Genomic DNA, 27738 nt, shown 5'->3' on the forward strand with positions numbered 1-27738 from the left:
CTGCTCTCATGCACAAAAAATCCTTTCAAAACCTCTCTGTGGGGCTAGAGAAATAGCTTAGACTAACAACACTGGCTGTTCTTGCAGAAGACCTGAGTTCAGTTACCAGCATTTACATAGTGGCTCACAGCTATCTATACCAGTTCTCTGGGGTCTGACACCTTCTTTTGACCTCCCAAAAGAAGCACTGCATATGTGTGGTGCACACATATCCACTAAGGCACACACATATGATGAATAATAATAAATAATGTGCTTGCTGCACACTAGAAAACACGTGAAAGTAGCAAGAGAGAACCAACTCTACAAAGTTGTCTTCTGACTTCTATATAAGTGTGGTAGTACATGCATGTTTACACATACATTACACACAGGTACAATAATAATAAAATCACAACTCCACCCTTATTGCTCTTGTTGGTATTCCTGGTTGATCATCCAAAAAATACTGATGGACATGTACAAAAATAATATTATTAACATTTTTTTTTTTTTTTTTTTTGCCTCCTGACCAGAGGCCATTTTACAACCTGTGGATCAAGGAGTAAGTCTGACTTTCAATGTTTATTATATAAACATTTCAAAAGCTATAGTTGCCACAAATAATGATTCCTCCCATGAATCTAAGCAACAAAAATGGACTGCTTTCTGGAAAGATGTAGGACTTGAGATGGCACTAGGAACATGGTGATCCATGGGAGGAGGTAAAAATGTCAACATCAATGGGAATTTGGAAGCAGTTGATCCCAGCCCTCAGTGGTGACTTTGAAGGGTCCCAGACATCAGTGGGGGGATCACTGCAGGCATGGAAATGGCAAAGGCACTAGATTGGCAAAGGAGCCTAAGGAGAAGACTGAACTGCTGCCATCTCAGGAGAAAACATTAGTGGGTAGTGAGTTGTTTCTTACAGAGGAGCAAAGAAAGTAATTTCTCAAGAAAGAATCTCTGCCTGGTGAAGGTGTTGAGAACACTGGAAATGGTAACAAAGGATTCAGAGTGTGACATAAACTCGGGGAAGCCGTGTTTTGAAAGAAGTGACTCTAATTTTGAAAGACGTGCTATGTGGGAAAAAGCTCTTAGAAAAGTCAAGGTGAGGTGACACAGAAAATGTCACTGGAGTCTTATTTAAAGAATTGCCACCATTATCCCAGCTTCAGTAAGCACTACCCAACCTAAGTCAGTAGACATCAACATCGAGGCCAGACCCCCTGTCGGAAAAAAGATGCTAAGGTGCTGAAGGCTCAGACAATTATCGGTGATAATACACCATTATTAAGCAAGCTATGTGTATTTTTAGATGTAATGCTATTGCATACTTAAATTACAACACAGAGCAAGCATAACTTTTTTTTATCTTACTTCATTGTGGTATTAGCTTGGTTCCAGTCCCCTGCAGAAAACTCACTAACATTTACTAGATCAAAAGCGCTGTTGTTCTTTTTTCTGAGCATGTAACAGGCTCAGCAAACAACAGCAAGGAAAGTGACTACCAGCAAGTATTTCTATGATGCCCATAACATATCAGGCAACGTCCTCAGTGTTTTAAATGAATTAATTCAATCCTTCAAATGACCTTTTGAAGTAGTTTCTTTTTTCCCTTTCTTTAATGTGGGTGCTGGAAAGCAAACTCAGGTCCTCTGCAAGAATGGTAAGTGCTCTTAACCATCGTGCTTGCTACCTTCCCAGTACCAGAAATGTTTCTATCTTAAGACACAAGGAAAGCAAAGCCAAAGCTGGGTGGGGAGTGGCAGTGCCAAGAGACTCGAGGCCAAGCAGGGCTTTGCTTACTCTCTTTCCATTGGCTATACCTCTGCACTGTCAGCACAGGAGGTTCAGCAAGAAGGAAACTGTGACAGATGAGACCCCCTAATTACAACTTCCGCCTCACTGTCAGGATTTGACTTTGAAAAGGATATAGTGCAACAAGAGGAAAGAGTGGTACTCAAAGGCAGAGAGACCTAAAAATGGTGCACTTAAAGACCTGAGGAATCAGTGGACAAACACAAAACCAGACAAGGGGTTTTGCGCAACATAGTTACTTTTTTTTTTTAAAGAAGAGGAGATATGTCTTAAGATTTGGCTTATCAAAAACAATACAAATCCAGATAGTTGGCATCTCTCTTACATCCTCACACGCTGAGGAGGGCAGCAAGTAGGAGACACTTCTGACATGGACTACACATTTGTCTCTAAAGAGCACAATGTACACCGTGGTGGGATGAAATCAGCAGAAATAAATACCCCAATCAGTTTTCCAAGTTCAAGTTTATGAAACAAAATGTGAACACTACTAAAATAGGTCAAAAGTAGTTGTGTTTTCAGTCATTTACCGGAGAGGGGAAGATCCGGCAGGTCCAAGCGCTGAGATATCCCTTTGCTGGCTGGCCTCATGCTGCTGTAAGTCGAATGTCTCTGTCAAAACCAAAGGGCACATCAGCAGGATGAGCTTTCAACATAAGAAAACAACACAAGTACACACTGCTGTGCCTGCATACAATTCTTACACACACTAGAACAGCCCAGGGGCTTTTAAAATAACTTGTCAGGCATGGGTGGGAGAGGAGATCCTTGGTCCCATGAAGACTGAACACTGATGGGGAGGAATTTGAGGGGGGGGGGTAGGTGGGGGCACACCCTTGTGGAGGCAGGAGGGGGGGATGGGATAGGGGGTTCCTGGGTGGTGGGGGGAATGGGGTGAGGGGATAAAATCTGAAATGTAAACATAATATCCAATAAAAATATGAAAAAATAAAATAACTTACTAGTTTAAACAGTAATAAACCCAACTGGCTTAAATGGAACAATGACAGACAATCCCCAGTTCACTTCCACCACATATTTCATTCTCCCACAGGCAATTGTTACTGATCTGTTTTATGAATACTTCCTTTCTGGAATATTCAATACAGTCTCAGAGACATATACCTAACAATAATTTCTTAAGTGAAATAGCATGCCTGATCTCAGCACAGGGGATGCTAGATCCCCTGGATCTCCAGGGCAGGAGAATCATGGGGGTGGGGGTTTGCTGGCCAGCCAATCTAGCCAGTTCGTCAGTTCCAGGGCCACTGGAGAATCCTGTCTCAAAAAATAAGAAGGAAAGCTATGAGGAAGACACTTGATATTGACCTCTTGCTCCACATATACATGCAAAACTATGCACATCTACACAGAATGCATACACCACACACGACACACCACACACACCTACCTTTTGGTTTTAATGAAGAATGAGTATATGCAAAGGTGCAAATTTCTTGATATATTTTATATAAACTACTCACCTTGTCTATAAAAACACAAATGTTAACACACTCATACTTATTTGGCACCATTTGGCTTTGTTTGTTGAATACATCTTGGAGTTAATTCCATGTTGGTGGCCTGGAGCTGCCCTAAATTCTACCAGGCTACATCCACTACCCTGCCAGGTTCACATGAGAACCGCGGTATGAGTGGCTGCATGACCCAGAGGGTCTTCTGCAGCCTGACTGCTGTCAACTGCCATGTGTCTTTGGGTCACATGATTCTCTGCACTTTAGCTGCTGTAGCTAGAAAATGATGTGACGTTGCTAGTGCCACAGAAATTGCTGGGAGGGTTTTTAGATGACTAAAAATCCATTCAGAATAATCCAAGCAGATCACAGCACACGGTGGGCATCTCATGGGTTAGCTACTATTATTTCCGAAGTTCATTGGACCCACCCTCCAAGAACAGCAGTACTGACCTTGATACTGGTCTTATGAACACTGATTATACACATGGTGTAAGGGAATTCTTTATTGTAGGGATCCCTTTCTACACTGATATTAAGCATGAAGTGTATAGTTCCCAGTGACCCTCATAAGTAAAATTGTTGTAGAATATGATTTTCAAAAAAAATGTTTTAAAATGTTGTTTTTGAAGTCAGCGTGTGAAGTAAAAGATTCCTAACAATTTAGTCTTATAAGAAAACATCTAAAATTTCATCACTAAGTATGATTACTGGCAATAAATCAGATTAAAGAACGTCCCAGAGAGGGACTGAAGACATGGCTCAATGGTTAAGAGCACTGGCTACTCTTCTAAAGGAATCAGATTCAATTCCTAGCACCCATATGGCAGCTTGCCACCACCTGTAACTCTAGTTCCAGAGGATTTGATAACCTTTTCTAGCCTCTATAAGCATGCCCATGGTGCAAATATATACACGCAGGCAAAACATCCATTCACATAAAAATTTTTAAAAAATGTATGAGAGAAAAAGAGAGAGAGAGAGAGAGAGAGAGAGAGAGAGAGAGAGAATACACACAAATGAAATGAATGAATACTGGCACCTGTATGTCATAATTAGGAAAACATAGCTTACATAATTGACTGTGTGTGCTGCCTAGTTTTATGTCAACTTGACATGAGCTAGAGTCATGTAGGAAGAGGGAATTTAGTTGAGAAAATGCCATCACCAGATCAGCCTGGGGGCAAGCCTGTAGAGCAGTTTCTTGATTAATAAGTGATGTGGGAGGGCCCAGCCCGTGGAGTGATGCCACCCCTGGGCAGGTGATCCTCGATGGTATAAGAAAGCAGGCTGAGAAGGCTCTGGGGAGCAAGCCAGAAAGCAGCACCTCATGGTTTCTGCAAGGTTCCTGCCTTGCCCTGAGTTTCCTTAGTTATGGCTACAACCTGTAAGACAAAGTAAAACAAACCCTTTCCTCCCCAAGTTATTTTAGTCAATGGCGTTTTATGATAGCAGTAAAAAACCTAATTAAGACACTGACATAAAGAAAAAGTATGGTGATCACAAGACAATATAGCATGTGGAGAACTGTAAAGTTGGTTCTCTCCTTCCAGCGTGGGCTCTAGCAGTCAAGCTTGGTTAGGCTTGCACAGCTACCACTAAGTCATCTCAAAAACCTGGGCTTGTTGGTTTTGTTTTTTGTTTTGTTGTTGTTGTTTTTTTAATTTATGCTGGAGACTTGAACCTATGACCTTGTCTATAATAGACAAGCATTCTACTACAGAACTAGACTCCTAGCTCCTAAAGTTTTTCTCTTGGTTTAAATGAAGAGTAACCAGGATTCATGTAACCCCTGCTACTTAGAAGGTTGAGGTAAAAGGATTAAGAATTCAAGACTTACCTGGGGCCTGGGCAACTTAGCAAGACCCTATCTCAAAAACCAGGCAGGACAAGAGCTTTGGACATAGTGGTAAAGAGTTTGCCTAGCACGTTCAATTGCCAGTGTCACAAAGCTATTTCTCAAATATACCCACTAAGATCAGAATATATTTTTCTTCCTTTGTTACTATAGTGAATTCCTGACTCTACTCAACAGTTAAAACCTTGCATTTTTGGAGTAAACCCCCTTTGACATGTTTTCCATATACTGCTCAATTAGGTTTGACAAGATTTTGTTCAAGAATTTTACATGGAGGTTCATGAGAGACTACTAACCTTTTTAATTGTCCTGTCTTTTACTGCTCTTAACAGAAATAATAAAACTCTGGTTCGTAAGTTTAAAAGTTTATCCCCATTTTCCAGTCATTGCTTGAATTCATGATTAATATTGACATTATTTCCTTCTTTAAGTGTTTCAGATTTTATTATTAAATATTCTGAGTCTGGTGTTTCCTTTGTAGCAATAAGTTACACTCTGGTCTATTAAAATAAACATAAACATCTATGATTTTCTAAGATTTTTCAAAGTTATCATCAGCACATAGTAATAATTTATAATATTTTATTATTATATGAAATTTTAAAAGACTGACTTGTGAAGTGAAAGGAATCCTGGAAGCAATTTTTCTCCTTTCATTGCTGTCTTTGTCTTCCATCACTTACGGAGAAGCTGTAGGTTTGTCCTGACTCCTTTAACACCAGAGGTCCTGCCCTGAGTGTCCTACAGTGCTTCTTTTTGTCTCTGGCAGTTTTAACTGATACACCCAGGTGTAGTTTTCTTTGTACATAGCTAGCTTGGGTTCATTATCATTCTTGCCTGTGACTGGGCATCTTTTATAAACTCTGGAAACCCCTGGCTATTATCTCTTTACTATCTCCAGTCCCTAATAGAAGCATTCTGTGTAAAAACAAAGGTTAAGAAGAATGTAACGAAGTGTTTTATAAAAAAAAAAACCCACAACACATAGAGAAGTGGTCCGTGCAAAGGTAAGTACATAGATGGAAGATGTAAAGCAACATACATAGTCACATATGAAGACGTGTACAACCCACAAAAGTGTAACTGAGTCTCATCTCACTAAAATCCTTGACACTTGTACAGAATGTGAACACTCTTGGGAAACTGCACTTTCTATGTGAAAGACTGCATGGAAGGGTTATGCATCCATCAAGTGTTTCAATATGTGAGGACAGAGCCAACCCATCTCCCCTCTTTACTATACACTTTCCTTTCCTAGGAACTAATTTCGAGAGTTCTACGGAATAGCTCCCCCAACTCCACTGCAGTCCCTTTGCTATAAAGCCTGGAAAGGTAGCGGGCATGCTTTCTAAACTCCTTACAGCTTGGTTCACCGTGTCACTTGGCTTCTGTCATACAGACCCATTCTCAAAACTCTGGAAGGTGCCAGGAAGGTGCAGTGGCCCTTCTGCTGCTTCTGATGGCTGTGGAGGCACTTGTTTTCCTGTTGCAGAGGCTCTGGTGTCTGCCCTGAAGCTTTATGGGTATGAAGAGGCATGTGTTTTGCTGTTGTGGATGTACATGTTATAGTGTAGTCCTGAAGCTGATCTTAGGTGTTGATGGAGGCCATGGTTCTAGACAAGCACTTGGTGGAAAACGTTCTGAATCAAGAAAGCAGAGTGCGTTTAAGGGCCAACTTGAGGTGTTAGAGAGCCTTTCCCATGAGCTCACCAAAGCTTTAGTCGCCTCATCTAGCCCTTGAAGTACCAACGCCTCTGAACTAAATTCCTTTCTGCTAACTAAAGCAATTTCCAAGATTTTGAAATAGATCCTTTTGTGCTCTCATACAGAAATAGTTCCTCAAGAGGTCAGAAGTTTGCATAAGGACATTCACTGTATTGTTTTGTACTAAGTTAAATCCACAATGCCTGAAACAGCCAACAAGAGTGACTAAGTAACTGCATATGATACAGATGCAGCCTTTAAAAAAGAATGGCATTTCACCAAAGATTAACATTTGAAGATCCTCTGATATATTCCTTCACTTGTCAGACAGAAACTCATTGAGCTCTGCTGTGATGTGATTGTTGTCACCCATTGCTCTAGCCAGTATATGCAGTAGTGAGCAAAACACCAACTATCTCTGTTGTTCCAGGCCTTACATTCTGAGCATTGAGTGACATATACCCTGATTTATAAGTCCTGCTGCTCCACAAGCACGCACCGTAGGAGTAAAGAGAACCCAGACAGTTACACAAAGAGCTGCCTCTGGGCTCTTCTATACCTGCATCGGAGAGACAGCAGCTGCAGGAGCAGTCCTTACTGGGATTCCACTCAGGGGGCTTCTGGGAGTCTTGTGGACAGAAATACTCTGTCCAGTTCCACCTGCCAAGAAGAGATTGGAACAGAAATACTTAAATCCAGTTCAAAACTGCATATAATGGGTTTTGACCTGTTTCCCTTTTTTGGCGACTTTAAGATCTCATGATGAGCTGGGTGTGGTGGTGCATGTTAGCCCCAGCTCACAGGAGAGGGACAAAGGTCAGCCTGACCTACTTAAGAAGCTCCAGGACAACCAGGGCTACATAGAAAGACCTTGTCTGAAACAAAACAAAACTCTCACATGTTAGGTATAATGTTCATTATGCTTTTCTCTTCTGAATATAGCTGAACTGGGAAAACGAAAGGGGAGGGGTCAGCTGAGTGAGAGGTGGCTTCAGATGCCAGTACTGGAGCAAGAGGAAGGGAATACATGATACGGTTTCTCTTGGGGAAGCAACAGGAACATTAATCTACAAATCATTACTGATGTATCACATTTTATCTACAGTCTGACTCACTGGGTTTTCCCGTCTCTCAAGACGTTGAGTCTAATCTTAATCTAAGTAATTTGGAAATGATTTTAGCAGAAGCAATCAATTCATCTTAGAATTAGCCACTGCTTCAGTTTTCCAACACAATGCACATTGTGGTAGTCAAAAAAGAAAGTTATCTCAATTATGAACAGATGTACAATGCTTCTTCAACACACTACCATGTATATGCTTAAAGGATGAACATGTAATTGCCTCATGTGTGTAAGATGCACAGCCACAGGGAAACCGTGACTCAGTTAGACCATCCCAGAAAAGACTGGCAACAAACGCAAGACCAGAAGCAACAGGCAGGAAAGCTCACATGTAAGACCAAGTAGAAGAGTCTAATAGCACATTGCAAGTAGGGATGTTGAGACTCCCTACAAAGCCAAATACACACAGGGGATGCTCATTTCCTGGAAGATGAAGCTGCTGGCCATCCTTCCTGGTTCTCTGAACACAGGAAGAAGGCCCTGAAAGGATGAAGTGGGCACAACAACAAGTGGAAGTAGGAAGGAGACTGCCTCAGGATTATCTATGGCCTCACAGGCTCAGCGAGACTTCCTGCACAGAGAGACATGAGCTAAAGTGAGCCTGTGGTTCAGTCAACTTGCTGGGGCCAGTGTGGCAGAGATAGGGTTGGTATGTAGGCTAGGGTGTGAATGTACAGTTTTGTAAAATACCTGAGTGTCCTAAGTCAAATGATTTGATCAGTGACTTTACTGTGGTTGCAGAGTCTGAAGGAGCCGGAGATGTTCTGTTGACATAGACTCCACGCCACCGGCCAGCAGCATTGACCTCTGAGGGCTCTGGCTCTTCATTCACAGGTCTGTATGGCAAAGAGCACATTAAATTGAAAAGGTGGAGGGTGTCCTCAGTAGGGAAAAGATGTAGATGGAAGCAAAACCAATGTGGACAAAATAAGCTGGAAGGGAAACCCCAATTTTAATCATTTTCTGGATTTTAATAAAGTAAATAAAATTTTAAAAATTTTTTATACTTTCTTAGGAGATGGTCAGAAATAACGCATTTGTAAACAGAATATCTTTACATGAAAAATACATGACTATCTCTGCAAATGTGAAGAAATATGTGAGTGTTATTTACCATAAGTAACTGTCAGCAGTGTACACAATGGACTGGCCTGTTGGCATGTGCTCCAATCCTCAGGTGGCACACTCAGAGGTGAATCCCAAGACTTTTGCTTAGCCAAGGTTTCATATGACTTAAGCTCCCCAACAGAGATTTGGGCCAGAGCCAGAACATGAGGCATTTACTATGTTGACATAGACTGTAGCAGAGACAAGGTACTCCTGGGGCTAGAAATTGTGGTTGCAGCCCAGTCTACAATCTAGTTGATTCAGTTTTCTTAGCAATTTGGTAAGTTATTTAACTTTTTTCTGCCTAAGCCAAGTAAAGTGCAACTCATTCCATACACCAGTCCTTCTTCATATGATGTTTGCCCTCTGAGAGCAAAAATGGGAATTCTGTGTCAAGCTTCCATTCTCATACAAATGTCTTCTATGCTGTGTGGTTTCTAAACATCAGCAGACTCACAGGGGACAGATCATATGATTCAGCTCTCATGTGTGGCTTCCTTATCTAGAGGATTTTAGGATGTCATTTAATCTTCTTGTGAATGAGAACTCCCAACCTCCCTGTTGTTAAATCACTGCACTTTTTATTATATCATATTGCCACAGCTGTTGTGCAAGATGACTAATTTATGAGAAAGGCTCAAACAGAATATTTCTGGAAATATATTTTAATAAGGTCAGTGAAGGTTTAACATATTTCCCAGTTTTTTAAAACTAATCTAGCTACGTATAAGCTCCTACAGTTCAAAATACTTGTCCCTAATTCGTCTATTGCTCTATAACCAACACTAATAGGCTGAATTTAAGTGAGACAAAATTAAAGCACTTAAATCACTCTTCTCTATACTCTTGACTGTACAGCCTTTCTTTTACAGTGGAAAAAAAGATCAGTAACTGAAAACTTCCTTGGGAGAAACTAGCAAGCATTTCAGAAACATTAAGGGACTGTTTTTTGTTTTAGTTTTGTTCTTTTTAAGTAATTTCTAATGATTTGCTGCAAAAAGGTGGTTGTAGTGCCTCCCACCTTGTATTTACATGGTGTATAACCAGATGATTGGGTCAATGTGACTGTGTGACCTGTGGTCCCAGATACTTAGGAAGTCAACAGAAGATTACTTGAGCCCAGGACTGAGGCCAGGCTGGGCAAATGGGAAGACTCCATCTCAAATAAGAAAATAAATACAGGAATTAAATAAAATAGAAAAACTAGCTGGTGGATATGGAATAAGAAAATGAAAGCAGGTTAAGAGATCAGGTTTGTATAAGAAAAAATAAATCTTATTTCCACATCAGTGACCCTCAAGCTCATCGAACAGTGGGCCACCTTCTATTACATTTAACTGGCTTATTGCCAAAGAGCATCCAAAGCACTAAATGTCATTCCTTATTAATTTTAGGTGTCTAAGTTTCCCAGTGATTTGAAACATTAAACAATAAGTGGAATGATTCACTTAGTCCTCATAAGGACTTGGCCGTATAACTAATGATTCAACACATCCAAAGATGATGCTCTCTTGACTTTAACAGTAAGAATAAGTCTGACATTCTTATCTAGAAATGTGAAATTCGAAATTATCAAACATCTGAAATTAGGGACTGGAGAGATGGCTCACCTCTGACTGCCCTTCTAGAAGACCCAGATTTGATTCCTAGCATCAGCACCATGTAGCAGCTCACAACTGTCTATGTCTCCAGTTCTAGGATTTCAAATGCCCTCTTATGACTTCCATGGATACCAGGGATGCATGTATGCATGTAGTATATACACACACATGACAAAAATCTCTCTCTCTCTCTATATATATATATATATATATATAGATAGATAGATAGATAGATATATCTATATCTATATCTATATATCTATATATCTATATATCTATATATCTATATATCTATATATCTATCTATCTATCTATCTATATATATATATCCAAATTCTAAGCTACTCAAAAGCACAGTTTCTGTTGGTTTCAAAACTTGAACACAAACACTATAGTGTTTAGTAAGTCTAACATACTAGTTTTCCCTATACCAACTTGTATACTTTTAAAAAATTCTGCAATATTTTGATTGTCAAATGGTGCCCCTAGTGGAAACTCCATACATGACCCCATATTGGATTGTAGATACACTAAATGTATAATACAAAGTTGCCTTCAGGCTATATAAAGTATATATGAAACATCAGTGAATTTGAAGAGGCAGCCTGGGTCACAATCCTCTAGGTATCTAATTATGCATATGAAAATATTTTTTAAAAAAAGTCTGAGAGAAAACTGTAATCTAAAAAAGTAAAAAAGAGAATATTTGACTCATACTTTAATTGTGAACAAGCCTGAAATTCCTTGTACTAGAATGTCTAAGAGTTGTTACAGCCCAAGCAATATATGAATGATTACATTCCCTGTGTTCTCAAGAAGAATAGAAATTGTGTATATTATAATGGATGTTATGAAATATTTAATCATACAACCAGGAATATCTTAGTAAATTCTATAAATAAAGGGAAAATACAAAAATTACACACTTGACAAAGCATTTGTTCAAAGCCAATTATGTCCTTTATCGAATGTGAGGTCAAATATGCCTTGAAATTCTAAGCTACCCAAAAGCAGTTTCTATTGGTTTCAAAACTTGAACCCAAACACTATAGTGTTTATTAAGTCCAACACACTAATTTTCCCTATACCAACTTGTAGTTTGCCTTTTTCCTTAGCCATATCCTCCAGGAAATGGCTATCTTCTGGTTAGGAGTCACATCTAAAACAGAAACAAAACATGCCTGCTACCACATATAAAGCTATAAAGTAACTTCAGTAGAATGAATGCATATAAGTTTACTACATATTCTAGTGCAATGTGTCACACAAGCTATTGCCTAAGTCTCAGCCCTGGGAGCTGAGGAAGAAGTATCTGAAGGCTTAATGCTTGTTTGTTTGTTTGTTTGTTTGTTTGTTTGTTTTTCAGGACATATCTCATCAACCACTGTAGTTGCATCAGGCTTATTAGTTTGCTGAAGGTCCACCTTCTGTGTCTTATGTCCTAATTTAACATATGTATAAACAGGCCTTGACTGGCCTGGAACTCACTCTGTAGACCAGGCTGGCCTCAAACTCCCAGAGATCACCACCTGGCTTAATTTTCCACAGAAATCTCCAACATTATTTAATTTTGAAGGAAACTTTGACAAGGGCTACCTGGCACATAAATGGCGATTCTGAGGTGAAAACTGAGCTCTATGGGCAGTGTGCATTGTCAAATTCTCTACAGTATACACATTTTCTAGGAGAGGTATACAAATTTTATTTTAAATATACCTAAGTTTAAAAAAGGCTACTGATACTCATTTCAGCACTCCCTTAGTTCACTACTCTTCATGAAGAAGTTGGCAGCCCATTATCTGAGAATAGAAAGCCAAGGCCAGATGCCGAGGTGCATGAAGGCAAATGGTACTGTGTATGTCTGTCAAGGGCAGCGTTTTCCATCAACCACTGTGGTTACACCAAGCCCACTGGTTGGCTGCAGGTTCACCTTCTGTGTCTTATGTCTTAATTTAACATACATATACATACATCTGCAATGACTTTCCCTTCAAATCTCCCCCTAGCTTCTCTAACCAGCCGCTTACCTTGGTGGCTGTGGAACAGGGCTTTCAAATGGTGCTGATTTTCTGCACTGCTTGGTGGCACTGCCAATTTTGGTCCCAGCACAGGTGAGCTCTTGTGTGTTATGACTGTTAAAGTATTTACATGTTAACTCTACTTGACAGTGGTCACATCACATCACTGATATGCTTTCATAGTTGGCAGATTATTTGTAAAGAGGAGTGGTCCCATCAACCATATGCTTACACCTGCTAAGCTGGAACAATGGAATAAAGCCTGACTCCAGGCTTCTCACAGTGTCACTGTGGGCTTCTCTGCCCAGCTAGCTTTCAGATTTCGGCTCAGCTCACTGAAGTTTTGTTCTCTTTTATGTACTGACTCAGTGCCTTTGAACATCCTTTGCCCTTACCTGGGATGGCAAAATAATAAAATTATTAATGTTTCAAACAAGTCTAAAAGAAGTTTGTTACTCTTGTTATAAGAAAAAAATATGGGCCACTTACCCATCTCCAAAATTTTAACCCAGAATTGCTCCTGTCTAAAGGAAATACAGAGACAAAGAGTGGAGCAGAGACTGAAGAAAAGGCCATCCAGAGATTGCCCCACCTGGGGATCCATTCCACATACAGCCACCAAACCCAGACACTATTGCTGATGCCAAGAAGTGCTTGCTGATAGGAGTCTGATACAGCTGTCTCCTGAGAGGCTTTGCCATAGCCTGACCAATACAGAGGCAGGTGCTTGCAGCCAACCATCAGGGGACCTCAATGGAGGAGTTAGGGGAAGAACTGAAGGAGCTGAAGGGGTTTGCAATCCCATAGGAAGAACAATATCAACCAACCAGATCCACCCCCACCCCTACCCCCCAGCTCCCAGGGACTAAACCACAAACCCAAGAGTACATGTGGAAGGACCCATGGCTCCAGCTGCATCTATAGTATCTGTGGAAGGGGAGGCCCTTGGTCCTGTGAAGGCTTGATGCCCCAGTATAGGGGAGTGCTAGGGCAGGGCAGTGGGGAAGGAGTGCAGAGGTGGGTGGGGGAGCACCCTCATAGAAGCAGGGGGAGGGGGATGGGAAAGGGGATAACACTTGATATGTAAATAAATAAAATATCCAATAAAAAAAACTATGAAATATTTTATCTCAAGCATCAAATATCTGCTTAAATTCACTTTCTAATTTTGGTACTAGCAGACAGAACAAGAGGAAAAGAAAGTCAGGTAAAATGGTAACTTAAACACATCTTACTTTCTAAATCCCATCAAGAAAAAATCAAATCAGTTAAGCATTTTCCATCAGTAATGAAAACTAAAGAAGAGTACCATTTCCATAGCTTAAACTTTAATCCTAGTATTCAGGAATCAGAGTTAGACAGACAGATCTCTATGAGTTTGAGGCCAGCCTGGCTTACATAGTGAGTTCTAGACCAGTCAGGGCTGCCTACTAAGTCTCAAAAAGCAGACAAACTTTTAAGACTCTGCTACATAGAATGTGTATCTGCATAGGGGGGAGGAGTACCAAGGGCTTCCCCCTGTTCCCTTACAAAGAGAATAAGATAGGGGTCTACCTTGCTAGTGTCCTCTACCCTACAGGGTCTGGGCTGGAGAGGAGCATGAAACCAAGAACATCATTATAGAGCATCAGGGATATGAACACTATCTGAAGGGTCCATAGAAAGATGATCCTGGGCACAGGTCAGGAAATGCCATGGGCTATATATAACATGGACAATTACTAAGCAAAAACAGACCCAGAAGTGTGGCTTACATATCCAGGTTTCTCCAGAGAAGAAACTATACGCCAAGAAACTCTTTCCCCCAAGACAGGGTCTCACTGTGTAGCCCTAGTTGCCCTGGAGCGCACTATGCAAACCATACAGGCCTCCAAATCATAGCAATCCACCTGCCTTTGCTTCCTGAGTACTAGGAATAAAAGTGTGCATCACCAACACTCAGCAGGGATTTCTCTTACTGGGTAACTTCCTCCATACTGTTTGAACTTCAATGTACTTTGAGAGCTTTCCTTCTAGTTTATGATACAGTTGATGATTTAAAGAATCAGTAGGCAAAGTGGTACATCCAGGCATGCTCTACAGATACTCAGGGCAAAGGCCAGGCCCTGACATACTCATAGCTATTTAAACAAGAGTGTGGGATGAACAGAAACATCCCTTCATATAAAAACATAAAAAAATTGAAAACTTAAAGGTCCTCATCTATAAAAATACTTTGTAAAATAAGAATCACATTTAGGAGAGCATAGTCCTTCATAAGTTTATGGAAGAAAAGAAGCACTTGATAATATCTACCTTAAAATTTCATAAAACAGGAAAAAAAAAGATGAAATAAGACAATTTTAGTTACTGACTTTTTTAGGGTGAGGGAAGGAGATAGTAGTCTTGGCTGGCCTCAAACTTACTGGGTAAGCAAGGATAAGTATGAATTCTAGATCCTTGTCTCTAGCTCGCAAGGGTTGAATTAATAAGCATATAGCAAGCTGATAATTTTAAATAAAAGACTGAACTTAAATATGTACACACACACATACACACACCCACACACACTACAATAATCCCATTAAAATATTCTGAAGCAGAACTAACTCAAAAGAATATGAAAGGAGGGCATATTTAGAAAGGCTTCCCTGAGCACAGGAAGCACAGATGAAATAAACAATAGAAAGTGACATTTCTATTCAGTAGGAAAGAATTATTCTGGTAATAAATTATACTGGCTTGACTGGCTATGCATATGGAAGAAAAAGGACGTATGTTACATGAGATTCAGTAAACACAGGGAGATCAAATGACTAGGTGTGAACATCCACATGTGTGTGAAATAAAGAAAACTTAAAAAAGAATTTAAAAATATTGGAGTAGAAAAAAATCTTAAGTACAAACAAAACCCTTAGAAACAAAGAAAAATACAATCAGATTCTATTATATGAAGTATTAAGGGCTTGAAGTAGTGGAGTGCATGCTATACACATAGTCTCGAGGTTCCATTCCCAGCATTGTAAAAGTTCTGAAATTATATTCAAGCAAAATTTTCAAACAAAATTCATAAGAGCCCTCCAGAAAGGCAACCAGTGATTAAAATTCAAACCACAGACTCTTCTAAATAACATTTATTTTGCATGTCATAAACACATATGAAAATATTCAATAGTACCCAGAGGAAAGACAGATTGATACATAACTGCAAATACTGCTGTGCACTTGAAATTGAGGTTGCATCTTTCTCTGTTTATGTATGAAAAAAATTCGGCACACAAATTTCAAGTCATCTTAGAATTCTCAATCTGAAGAAAAGATCTTTCAGAACACAAATTCTAGTCCTATTTGGACAAGCCCAGCTAGTTTCTACATGATTTTTACAGAAGATATCAATGTCTTTTCTTTCTTATTCCAAGCTAAATTTTTCTAGTGAAATCTAGTGCTCTCAAAGTCAATACCTCAAAATGTCTTTCTGAGTTTAAGAATAATTTCCAATCTTAACTTTCCTTTTATTAGAGATTAACGCATATCTTCTAGAACCATGTAGCTAGAAACCCTACATGGATACACTGAGCTGCCCCTCACAAGAGGAGCCTAGTAGATTTTCACTGAGCTGCCCCTCACAGGAGACATGCAGCAGGTTTTCATTGGAGTTGACCTCACATGGGAAGTATAGTAGGTAGATCTTCTCTGGCGCCGACTCTCACAGGAGACGTGCAGTAGGTTTTTGCCTGATGGATTTGCTGAGTCAGATACAGGTCTTCACATATAATATATACATTTCCAAAATTCAAATCACTTCCTGCATTCCAGACCACTGTGAGCTGTGTGCTTCTGCACTGAAAGAAAGTCTTTAAGTTTCCAGGGTGAGTTTCGTTTGTGAGGCTTTTGTTGTAAGTTGTCCTTCATTAGTTTATTAGGTTTCTACTGATATTGTCACCTAACTACATCCTTTATCATCAACCAAACGTGTTTATAGTTAGCCCATCAGAGACTCTAGAAAGCAACCAAACCTTAGGGGCCAGTTCAAATGAGGTAATGAAATGAGACCACAGCTTTAAAGAGGCTCAAAGAAGCCTCAACATTAGGAGCAGATCTTTAACTTCTCTGGTCTAAGGCACCACACAGATGGCTTCTTATTTTGCTGTAAGTAGCTTGAATTCCAAGATTGTTGAATCCTATATTCAAGTGGGTAGCATAAAAGTAAACACCAGAAAGCAGAGCCCACATGGACTGCATTCACCAATACCCGGGGCTTGCTATGCCACTACTGTCTTTATGTATTCTAGTTACATATGAAATATTTTTTCACAAGACTTGTATTTTGTTTTTCAGAATTTCATTTTATTCTCCAGAGAGAGAGAAAGAGAGGGAGAGTGAAGGAGAGGGAGAGAGGGAGGGAGGGAGGGAGGGAGGGAGGGAGGGAGGGAGGGAGGGAGGGAGAAAGAGAGCTGAATTTTCTGAGAAAAATAGGAGGGCAATATTTTTGACTATGTGACCATGCAGTGAGTTGATTTCAGTGTGAAGGAGGACACTAGAGAAGCTTTGGCTGTGGTGATTGTGTGTGGAATAGTGAATGGCATAGGAGAAAAGTGAGCTTTTTACACAGTGGTAATCTCCTCTACAGATTCCCCCTTTCATATAGAAATGGCAGTAGTTTCCAATCATGGCAAGGGCTGGGCTGTCTTTCTTCCACCAAATGCTCTGCTAGCTGACAGAGACCATGGAGCTGTGAAGATAGAAATGGGAGGGAAGGCTGGTAAAGGAGTTATATAAGCCAATGGGATCTTTGTTCACAAACACAAGAGCTACCAGCTTATCCGTCTCACAGAGAGGAGCTAATACCCACAATATGGCCATGTCTTTATTTTGATCACTGCAAAACAATTTTTGGAAGCCAATGCTGTTGGACTGAGCAAATGGCAAAAACTCTAAAATGCTATTACTCTGTTCCTTCTACCATAACGTCTCCAAGAACCATCCTGGTGAAGCAGATACGCATCAGCCCCTGACATCTGCAGTTTTGTGCTTCTCTCCATCATCAATGCCAAGAACAAAACAAAAAGATTTCTTTTTACTATTCTAGCCTAATAAACCTAAAGATTCAAGGAAGAACATATCTATATTTTCCCAAACAGGGAGAAAGGCATTTGTAGTCCTTTATTATAGACTAGGCTAGGGTGTTAGCTCAGTGACAGAGCACTTGTGTAACGTACAAGGTCCTAGGCTTGATCCTCAGAATCATACATACAGACTGAAACATCATAGCCTTATATATCTAACATCATAACTGTATTTTAACTATGAAAACATATGCAAGTGACTGAATTATACTTGATGAAAAGACCATAGGAGATGTCTGATATAATTTCTACTATAAGGGCCAAATGAAATGCCTGTGGACCCTGTAATACTAAGGTAAATAAGAAACTGCTTAGGAATTTCTATGGGAACTGGCCTTTCCACCAAAATCAGGGATTCAGTATCACAGTTGAGTTTCAAGTGATACCTTTGTTATCCAAGAACATTATTCCTCCATCATATGCAGGTCTCCTCTAACAGCAGCTATAGAAAGAATGCATGCTGTGTGGCTCTGAAATGTTGTAAGGACAGGGCAGCACAGGCACACACAACAGACATTAGCACACGGTGCAGATGTTCACACTCAGTTAAAAGCCAGCTCTAGCAGGGTCTAGATGGGACAGGCTACATTGCTGTTCATTTAGTGACAGCATACACACTGAAGACAATGTGTGATCCAGGGGAAGATGCAAGGATCAACACACGTGAAGCAGAAAGATTTTATCTTGGAAGTTAATGCTGTTAATTGGCAGCAAATATTTAGTGTTTCTAATAGGTTCTTTCTTGTAAAGATGTCTTCCATGGTGCCTATTATGGTAAACACTGTAAGAATGGCGTATGCCACCCTAAAAATAATTCCTGCTATTATTTATGACTCCTGTACATGGACTGCTTATCATCAATATCTTTTGTTAGAAGTGTTGTATGTGGCTCCACAGAATCCAGATGCCTATGGATCTGACATAGGCTGAGATGCCTATGTTCCTATGTTTCCCTGTATCTGCTGAACTCTTGAAACAGATCTGATCTGTTTGTTTGTTTGCTTGTTTATTTATTTATTTAATTGGGATTAAATCCAGGGCTTGATGCATGCTAAGTAAGCAGTGTACCACGGAAATACATCCTATCTTAGACTTGATGTTTTAATTTGAATGAGTTTTTTAGTGTCTAAATTTTAACTATCCAAACAGAGGAGTCATAACTGAGAAATTATATCTTATAGTTTCATTCATATGTTCAGTAAGACAGAACATCTTCATATTTATCTATAAAACATATCAGCTTGTTTAAATTTGGGGAGAAAAATATCAGGCCTACAAGTCAGAGCTAACATTTGAAGATGATTATCCTTAAAGTTCTAGGGACTGCATGGGAGAGATGGCAGGGCTGGTTCTTGTGTTTCTGACTCCACAGACAAAGGTCAGCTGACCAACCAGCTTCAGAATGGGAGAGCTTGAAAGCACCTAGAAACACTGCCTAGTCATAGTTCCTAATCTAAACAGAAGGTAGAGCTCCATGGGGAAGGGGGCAGTGCCAGCCAGTTGCAAGACTGAGTTTACAGAGATCGAGAGTTTATTCTCTATGACTTTTGCATATTCCTCTTTATAGCTCATGCAACTTATATATTTATGATTGATTGTTGCTATACAAATAATTCATGCATGAATAGCCACAACTTCTTTATCTTATTAAATAAGCCCTTTGACATCATAAAAAAGAATGAATTAACATCAATGTATCAGTATTAAGATATATAGGGACATTTATGTATATATATATGCATATGTGCTTTATGTAATGTGTTTACATATATACATGTAAGTATATGTGTGTGTGTATGTACATTTGAGGAGTAGCTGTATGTGATGTGTGTATATACATGTGTGTAGGTGTGCTTGTATGTACAGAGGCCAGACAAAGATGTCAAGTGTTTTTTCTCTATTGCTCTCTGCCTTATACTATAAAACAGAATATTTAAATGAACCTGAAGATTGCTGTTTCAGTGGCTAGCTACTGAACTTCTGGCATCTACCTGACTAAATCCCCCACCCCCAACACTAGGGTTATAGGCATTTGTGCCTATGACCAGTTTTTTTTACCTGGTTTCTGGGAAATTCAAATTCAGGTCCTCAACCTTACAAAGCAAGCAAACTTACTCACCAAGCCATTTTTCTAGGCCCCACTTTTTTATGTGTGTGGTTTTTTTTTTTTCTCAAGATAGTGTTTTTCTCTTTGTAGCCCTGGCTGTCCTAGAACATGCTCTGTAGACCAGGCTGACTTCGAACTCACAGAGATCCATGTGCCTTGGCCACCTGAGTGCTGGGATTAAAGGCATGAGCCAATGAGCCACCACCACCCAGCTTTTTGTTTTTTGTTTGTTTGTTTTTATTTTTAAGATAGGGTCTCATATACTTTGTGCTGGCCTCAAATTCACGATAAAGTCAAGGATGGTCTTGAACTAACTACCCATCCTCTGTCTCTACCTCCCAAGTGATGGAATTACAGATATCCCTTAGCATACCTGCCAATTCCCTGAATAAGATCAATTATTCTGACTCCAAAATAAAAACATAACAGGAAGTGATGGCATGTGCCTATAGTTTTAAAAACTTGACAAGATGAGGTAGGAGAATTACTTGAATTCAAAACAAAACACTCTCAAACCATTCAAAGCATAGAAATTAAAAAAAAAAAAAAAAAAAAAAAGCACATTTGAAAATGTTCTGGGACTAAAGAGTACTAATGGGTTAAATTATATCCCACTTTGTTCTGTACTCCTGCCCAGACTCCTCGTTCACTCACCTATCAGCCTGATTCTATGTAATTCCTTTAAGTGCCCACCTACACAGAATTAGAGTATGAATTGCAAGCCCCATGTTATAGTCATGATGCTTTGTGGATGTTCTTGTCTTTTCTCAGCTGTGCTTGGAGGACCTCATCAGAGAATCCTCTGCAAGGTCTCTGGCCGTAGCTCCTTCATGAATAACCCTAGGGTTCTTATGAGATGACTGTCAAAGTCAAATTGAAATGTCAGGCAAGAACTTGTTCCATCAAGATGGAATCACTAAGTTGTCACAGGAGCTTTGAGGCTTTGGGTTGGTTTCCATTTTTGCTCATATGGTACGTTCAGGAAGGAGCTGAGTTATCAGCCAGTAATTTTCAATAAGTCAATTCTTCAAGGAGGCACTTGTGAGAAGTATGAAATCCAATAAGAACCTATCAGCAGAGTTGTCCCATGTCTTGCCAAATGACAGGCAAACACTCGAAGTGGAATGGTTTTCAGTAACACGTCCTCTCTGATGGTTGTCAGTTCTGAAGTTTTGGAAGGCTTTATGATAAATTGCTAGAGTGGTTTGCTTAAAATGTTCAGGAAAATAAAAATTGTTTTAAAAGGAAAATGAAGGAGACAGAATGTAGCACACAGAGATCTACACTTTCAGGACACAGGTGAAGGTTTCCCATTACATCAGAGTTTCAGCAGGGATTTGAGAACCTACTCAAGAAACGCAACATCTTGTACAATAATCTATGCACAGTCATCATAGAAACGTAGAGCCTATCTTTTATAAAACAATAATTTTTAAAAATAATGCAAATAGCAAGCAATGCAAGTTATGGCTTGGTTCCTCTTCCACGGGCATACAATGTGGAAGCAAGACAGACAGACAATGAAAGCAGGCATGAAGGCAAATAGAGAACTCTGTGATCATCTCGGTAGGGGACATCAGGAAATCTTCATTTCCTAATCTCCTTCTGACTAAAACAAAACAATAACAACAACAACAAAAACCCAGAACCATCATGTTCTTTGGTATCCAGAAAACAAAGCTGGACTATGAACTAATGGTCATGACTTTCCAAGAGAGAACTGTAGAGCTGACTACATGAATCCTTCTCCAGCCAAACAAAGGAACAAGCCATAACTGGAACAGATTTGATAGGCAATCTACAAGAATTCTAAGAAACAGAATTGTGAGAAGAATCTAACTTTCCCAATGTTGTAAAACTCATGATCATTGATCAGACCATAAGGCTCAGAAACAAGTCAACAAGCAGCCCCTCTAATTCTGGAAAGCACACAGATTAAGGCAACTTCCATAGACTAATATTTAGAACCCACTAAATTTGACTTTAAAAGTATTTTATATTTAAAAAAAAACATTTAGAAATTCAAAATAATTTCTGAACACTCAAAATTCTCAAAGTTAAGGATACTGACTCCCATTATGGGAAGACACCACGTTACTGAATGACAAAAGTGCTGTAGATAATCTGTAATCTCACTTCAATTTTAAATTTTATTGATTTTATGGATATGAGTATTTAGTCTGCAGGCATGCCAGTGTATGTGCATGCCTGGTACTCACTGAGGCCAGAAGAGGATATCAAATCTCCCCTGGGATTGGAGATACAGATGGTTGTGATCCACCATGTAGTTGGCTAGCAATCAAACCTGGGTCCTCTGAAGAGCAGCCAGCACTCTTAACTGCTTAGCCATCTCTCCAGCTCCCCACTTGAATTTTATATACCAATCAACCCCAAGTTTGCTTTAGAATACCTTCCTCTTAAACATGACTGGGCTAATGTATTGTGAGGCACCTGATATTGGGACTGGGAATAAAGCTTGGTGAACTCACTATGTATCTGAGGATAACTTGAACTCCTAATTTTCCTGCCTGTCTTCCAAGAGCTGGGATTACAGGTATCATGCACCACTGGACCCAGCAGAAACATGACTTTTGTTGTTTCTTTGTTTTTGTTTGAGGAGGGATATAACGTAGCTTGGACTCCTAGACCTTGTTGGTCTCCCACTTGCTTATATCCTTGTGCCTCTACCTCTGGAATGCTTCTACCTTTTTGAAATAGCCCATGAGACCAGCAATTAAGAATTACATCCCTGGGCTGATAAGAATGGCTTCTTTATCTGATGGCAGTTTTCCTCTAAAAAGTCATTTTAGCTTTTCCTGATGTATGAGACCTAGGCAAGTTATTATTTATGAGTTTGTTCTTTCTCCCTATGTTGATAAATACTAAAATCTAATAGGTACTCTTTCTTTAAGCCTACGAGAACAGTTGGCTAGATTTTTTCCTTCACGTACAAGTGAAGAGTTTTTCCTAAAATCTTATACATACACTGATCAAGAGAGAAGCAAAGCACTGACTATGTGTCCATTTGATTCACAGAAGTGTGGCTCTTCCTGTGACCTACCTGCTGTGGCCCTGTATGTCCCCCAGCTCCTTCTGCAGCCTGGCGTTTTTCTCTTCCTCCTCCAGCAACCTCCTCTTCACAGTACGAAGCTCCTGCTGAGCCTCACACTTGATATCGTTGGCCACTACCACTGCAGTCTGAAGGTCTGCCTGGAACCGCCTCCATTCCTCTGTTTCCTCCTGAAAATGACAGATTCCATGTTACCTCAGATACTAGGTAAGTGTGCTGGGGTCTCTATGGAGGGTTTCCTGAAGAATCAGTCACTAAGAAGCTTAAGCAGAAAGACTTGGCTTTAATGGTGCCTTACTACCTCAAAGAGGCACAAGAGGTAACTCCTTGATGTCATGGAGTTCTTTAACTAAAACTTGAATGATTGCTTTAGTTTCATTTCCTGCCAGGAAAAAAAAAAAAAAGTCTGGTTCAGGTTATGACTTGGAGAAAAGCTGGCTGGAGAGTATAACAGGGTACCTTCCCAATGTTTCTAACCTAAGACAGGAATACTGTCCAGTAAGGTGGTAGAGGAGACTCCTGGTCTGTGGCTTACCTTTATCTGTTTTGTTAGAGCCTTTAATTGCCGCTCTAGGTCTGACTTCTGCTCCTCCAGCTTGATCACACTGCCTAAAAGGAAATGAGTTAGAGTTACAAAGTTGCAAGGCTCCTGGACAGGTAAGCTACAAAGCAAAGGAGCCCGTTCCAGAGACAGCAGGCTTAAAACCCAGCCCACTACAGTAAGTATAAGGACTCTAAAGACAGAACTAGAAGCAGTCCTCCAAGACAGGAAACCAGATGACATGTCAGTGGGTCTTACATAGTCCCACACAGCACTATGGCAGGAGGCTTCAACAGCCATGCAATGTATACCCTTGCCTTGGGTCTCCCTGCCAGTCACACAACTTTCCTGAACAGTCTTTATTATTGAGATTCGGATGGCTTTGGTGTAAAAGAAGATTCTCTTGATTATTACTCTTGTGACTTTGAAACTAGTCTCTAGGGTCACCATTCTTAGCCACAGTTAACTCTGGGAACCACGTGTGGCAGATATGCAAGCATAAGCTCTAGACCCATGGGCTAGGATCTGGGCCAGCATATGTTAAAACAGCTCCAAGGTGGCACACCCACCTCTTCCTAATTAAGAACAAATTCTGTCCCTTGTTCTCCCTGACTCCAGTTCTCTCTACATTGCAACCAGAGCCATTTAAATTTAAGTATCAATACGTCAATCACCAAGCAAAAATTCCTAGTAGTTGTCTAGTAAGGAATGAATCAAACCAGGCATAGTGGTACATACTTTTAATCCTAGCATCTGAGTCTCAAAGTGACTCTGTCAAAATGAAAGAAAGAAAGAAAGAAAGAAAGAAAGAGAGAGAGAGAAAGAAAGAGAAAGAGAAGGGGGAGGAAGGGAGGGAGGAGGAGGGGGAGGGGATAGGATGGGAAAGCAGGGGAGGTGAGGGGAAAGAAGAAGAGGGGGTTGGGGAAGATGTGAATGGACTCTCCAGAGAAGGTTGGAATGCACACAGTTACATCCTGCCCCAGAGGTTGTTCTGAATCATCTTGTGGGGCCTGGGGGTTTGCCTTTAGGGTCAATGTCAAAGAGTAAGAAGCCCTCTCCTTTATTTCTTCTTGTTTTATTTGTCTCTCAAGAATCTCATGGCAGGAAAGGATTAATCTAAGGCTGGTTTTGAGTGTCGCTGTCTTCCTGACACAAATATACTTTAATAATACCTTAATATCCCTGACAGAAGTTTAAAAGCTTCTCAGAAGACAGTCTGTGTTATTTTCAGTCTCAGATATACTATGATATAATCACTAGATTCAAGCCTGAAATTTGCCCTGAACATTAATTACACACTTGTTTTCTTGGTGTGTCTGGGCTGATTTTTAAGGATTTAGGGACAATACAGCCTCATTCTCCACAGTGCTAAATCACAAAGCAAAACAAAACAGGGCTTGTCCCTTTGACCTTGTTCTTTACAAAGAGGGTGCTATGTTTGGAAACAGGCCATGGCCAGATATTTAATTACATTATCAAGAATTACTATTGAACCTGGGTGATGCTGAGTGTCACTGCTCTACAGTCCATGACAAAGGCAAAGGGCACTGCCCCTCTGGTATCAGTCAGTTAATCCAGCCACAGAGCACACAATCAGCTCCCCTCATAGAAACCGCTGTGCTCAATCAACAAGGGAATACTGAGCTGTTGCTTCCTGTGAAAACAGTGTTGGATTCCTATAGGCTTCTAGTCACAGTTTTTACCATCTAAAATGCCTATTTGCATGAAATAGCTGTGTACACCAGAATCCTTGTAAAACACGCCAGTTCCATAAGCATCAGGATGCCTTTTTTTTCCCAATACCGAATTGGTATTTTAAAAACATTTTTCTGTAGCTTTTTGACCTATGCAACCTTTTTTGCCTGTAAGCATCCTTTCCCTTATGCCTGCCTAATCAGTGTAATGACAGGATTTACTATTCTTCTGGCCCTGGGCTATGTTACAATGAATTCTTTTTGTCTCTGGTATTGTGTCAGTACTGTCCATGACACTGTTGACTACTGATCTTCATCCCACAAATCTCCGAAGTTCCACCCTTTCCCTTCCTTTCCATAGCTTCAACATCAGTGAAGATGTATCACTGTGCATAACAGATATCTCCCCCAGCACTCTTCAGGGAAGCCTAATGTTAGGATCAGAAAACAACCTTCTCCTCTGAGTGGATATACTGGACTGGTGTCTGATTGACACTAAACTCATATTCACCATCACAAAAGCTCTGGCCTGACCTGTGTTATCTAACATACCTATTTTTGTAGACACATCACAGCCTTCTGCACTAAACAGCACTCTAGCATCATATAACAAAAATCATGAAAAAAGGTACAAGAGTGTTTTCTTTTGTTTTTAAAAAGGATAGTATATAAAAAACACTTGTGGGTTGGTAAGATAGCTCAGTGGGTAAAAACACTTACTACCAAACCTGACGACTGAGTTTGATCCCTGGGAACCATGTGATAGGAAAGAACCAATTCCTACAAGTTGTCCTCCAACCTCCAGACCCAAAATAAATAAAATGTAAAAAAACAAATGTTTTTAAAGAAAAAAGAGGTACTTGTACATAGAATCACAATTCAGACCAGAAAGTAGGTGTCTTGAGCTTAACCTCTGCTGAGAACAAAGGCTTTTCTGACTTTTTCTCTGACTTTTCACCTCTTTCCATATTTCCCCAAACCAGGAAGGTGTGGTAAGCACCAATCTAGGGATATAAATATATTCTAGTGAGCTGATGAATTGGTGAATTCAGGAATACAGAATCTGTGAGTACCAAGGCTGGCTGTACATGATAGAAAACTTCTCAGGCAACTAAGCTGATCTTAGTAGTACTAGTGCCATACGAATCTTTGGCTTTTTAAGTCTTTTGTTACAAAAGCAAAACTCGTTAGGTGTAATATTTGATAAGGTTGATTTAGACAAAACAAAGGAAGTTTAATCTTTTAAAAAATGTCTTTCTCCATTCAAAGCAGTGAGTTCCTAAAGCCATATGCTGATGTGTCTTTGGAAACCAAACGGCTAACTTCTGTGAGAAATCCCATACCCTCCCATCAATGGAAACTTGTAGGACCTGATCCCAGGCACAATGGTCTGTTTCACTCTGAGTAGACCACCTAGCTCTCATCCACCAGACAGTGCAGACAACACACTGCTGATAAAAAGGCAGTAAATAATTTACTCTTAAACCCTGAAGGCCACCCATAGGGGGAAAACACCTCCCACAGTCACAGCAAAATTCAAAGTCAGCTTGGTTGTCTAGTGGTGGAGGTTGCAGGGTGCTGCACATCTAACTTCTCAAATGCACTGCCTCTTGCAAGAATTGTAGTCATCTCTCTTCTCTTCTGTCACCCAGGTTTTTACTTAATTTTTGGAGATTACTGCTTGTTTCTTAAGTGCTGTTCTCTTAGGGAGATGACACAGTGCTCACAAGACAGGCTCCTCTGACACCCTGGCCACCAAACATCCTTAGAAGCGCCTTTGTTGAACCTATCCAGGCTTGGCTTCACTCACTTTCCAGCTCACTGATGAGTTGGTTATTGTGTAACTTGACGGCGCGATGCTGTTCCACCTGGTCTTCCAATTCAAATATGGTTTCTTTCATATCTTTGATTTCTGCATCACTTTCTGAAGCTTTCTCTTGTAATTTTAGGCTGGTTCTGCTCAGCTGTTCTGCTTGATGATCACAGACCTCTTTCAGGTAAGAATAATCTTTCTCCATCTAGAGAAAAAGGAATATTGTGTCAGTTTAACAAACAACAACAACAACAACAAAAAACAAAAAACAAAAAACTCCAAAAAAAACAAAACAAAAACCACTCTCATAGGTCGGTTGGAAGACTTGCTGGACGCCCTGCTGTTCTTCAGTCTGAGAACAGCCAAGGCTATAAATGTTAAGAGATGCACAATGTGTTCAAAGGGCTGCATTCTGTGCCCATTTTTATAAACAGAAAGAAAGGGGCTCCTAGTGTAGGCAACTCTTTCCCTTACCAGGGCAGAACAGGGAATCATGAAAACCTGGCCACTCTAACTTCACATTCTCTGCAGAGCAGCGCCCTCTGCCGGTGAGATTCAATGTTCGGAAGCCTGAGCTACAGATATAATATCTCAACCTCCTTTGGAAGAATAAAACATGTAACAGAAGACAAGCTACATAAAAATCTGAATGTTCTGGAAACAGAAAATCCTCCCATTAATTTCACCTGCTCAACTTTAATTACACACATACAAAGAAACAA

The 27738-nt window shown here is 40.1% G+C and overlaps 1 protein-coding gene across 9 annotated transcripts in view; it reads right to left on the reverse strand.

The window, feature by feature from the left end:
• Window positions 1-27738, reverse strand: part of Specc1 (sperm antigen with calponin homology and coiled-coil domains 1) — a 261968-nt gene that overhangs the window by 62473 nt on the left and 171757 nt on the right. For 5 of the 9 annotated variants that reach the window (XM_034506721.2, XM_034506719.2, XM_076936675.1 and 2 more), the window contains 7 exons: window positions 27014-27221; window positions 23504-23577; window positions 22960-23138; window positions 12696-12800; window positions 8651-8796; window positions 7397-7497; window positions 2331-2412 (listed from right to left, as the gene is read on the reverse strand). In XM_034506721.2, the coding sequence (XP_034362612.1) occupies window positions 2331-2412; window positions 7397-7497; window positions 8651-8796; window positions 12696-12800; window positions 22960-23138; window positions 23504-23577; window positions 27014-27221 (895 nt within the window). Of the gene's footprint in view, window positions 1-2330; window positions 2413-7396; window positions 7498-8650; window positions 8797-12695; window positions 12801-15784; window positions 17398-22959; window positions 23139-23503; window positions 23578-27013; window positions 27222-27738 lie in introns of those variants that run through there. The other 4 variants (XM_034506720.2, XM_034506722.1, XM_034506725.2 and 1 more) reach the window with 3 other exon arrangements.

This window comes from Arvicanthis niloticus, chromosome 6 (assembly GCF_011762505.2).
Source record: "Arvicanthis niloticus isolate mArvNil1 chromosome 6, mArvNil1.pat.X, whole genome shotgun sequence".
In the NCBI taxonomy this organism is placed as follows: domain Eukaryota; kingdom Metazoa; phylum Chordata; class Mammalia; order Rodentia; family Muridae; genus Arvicanthis; species Arvicanthis niloticus.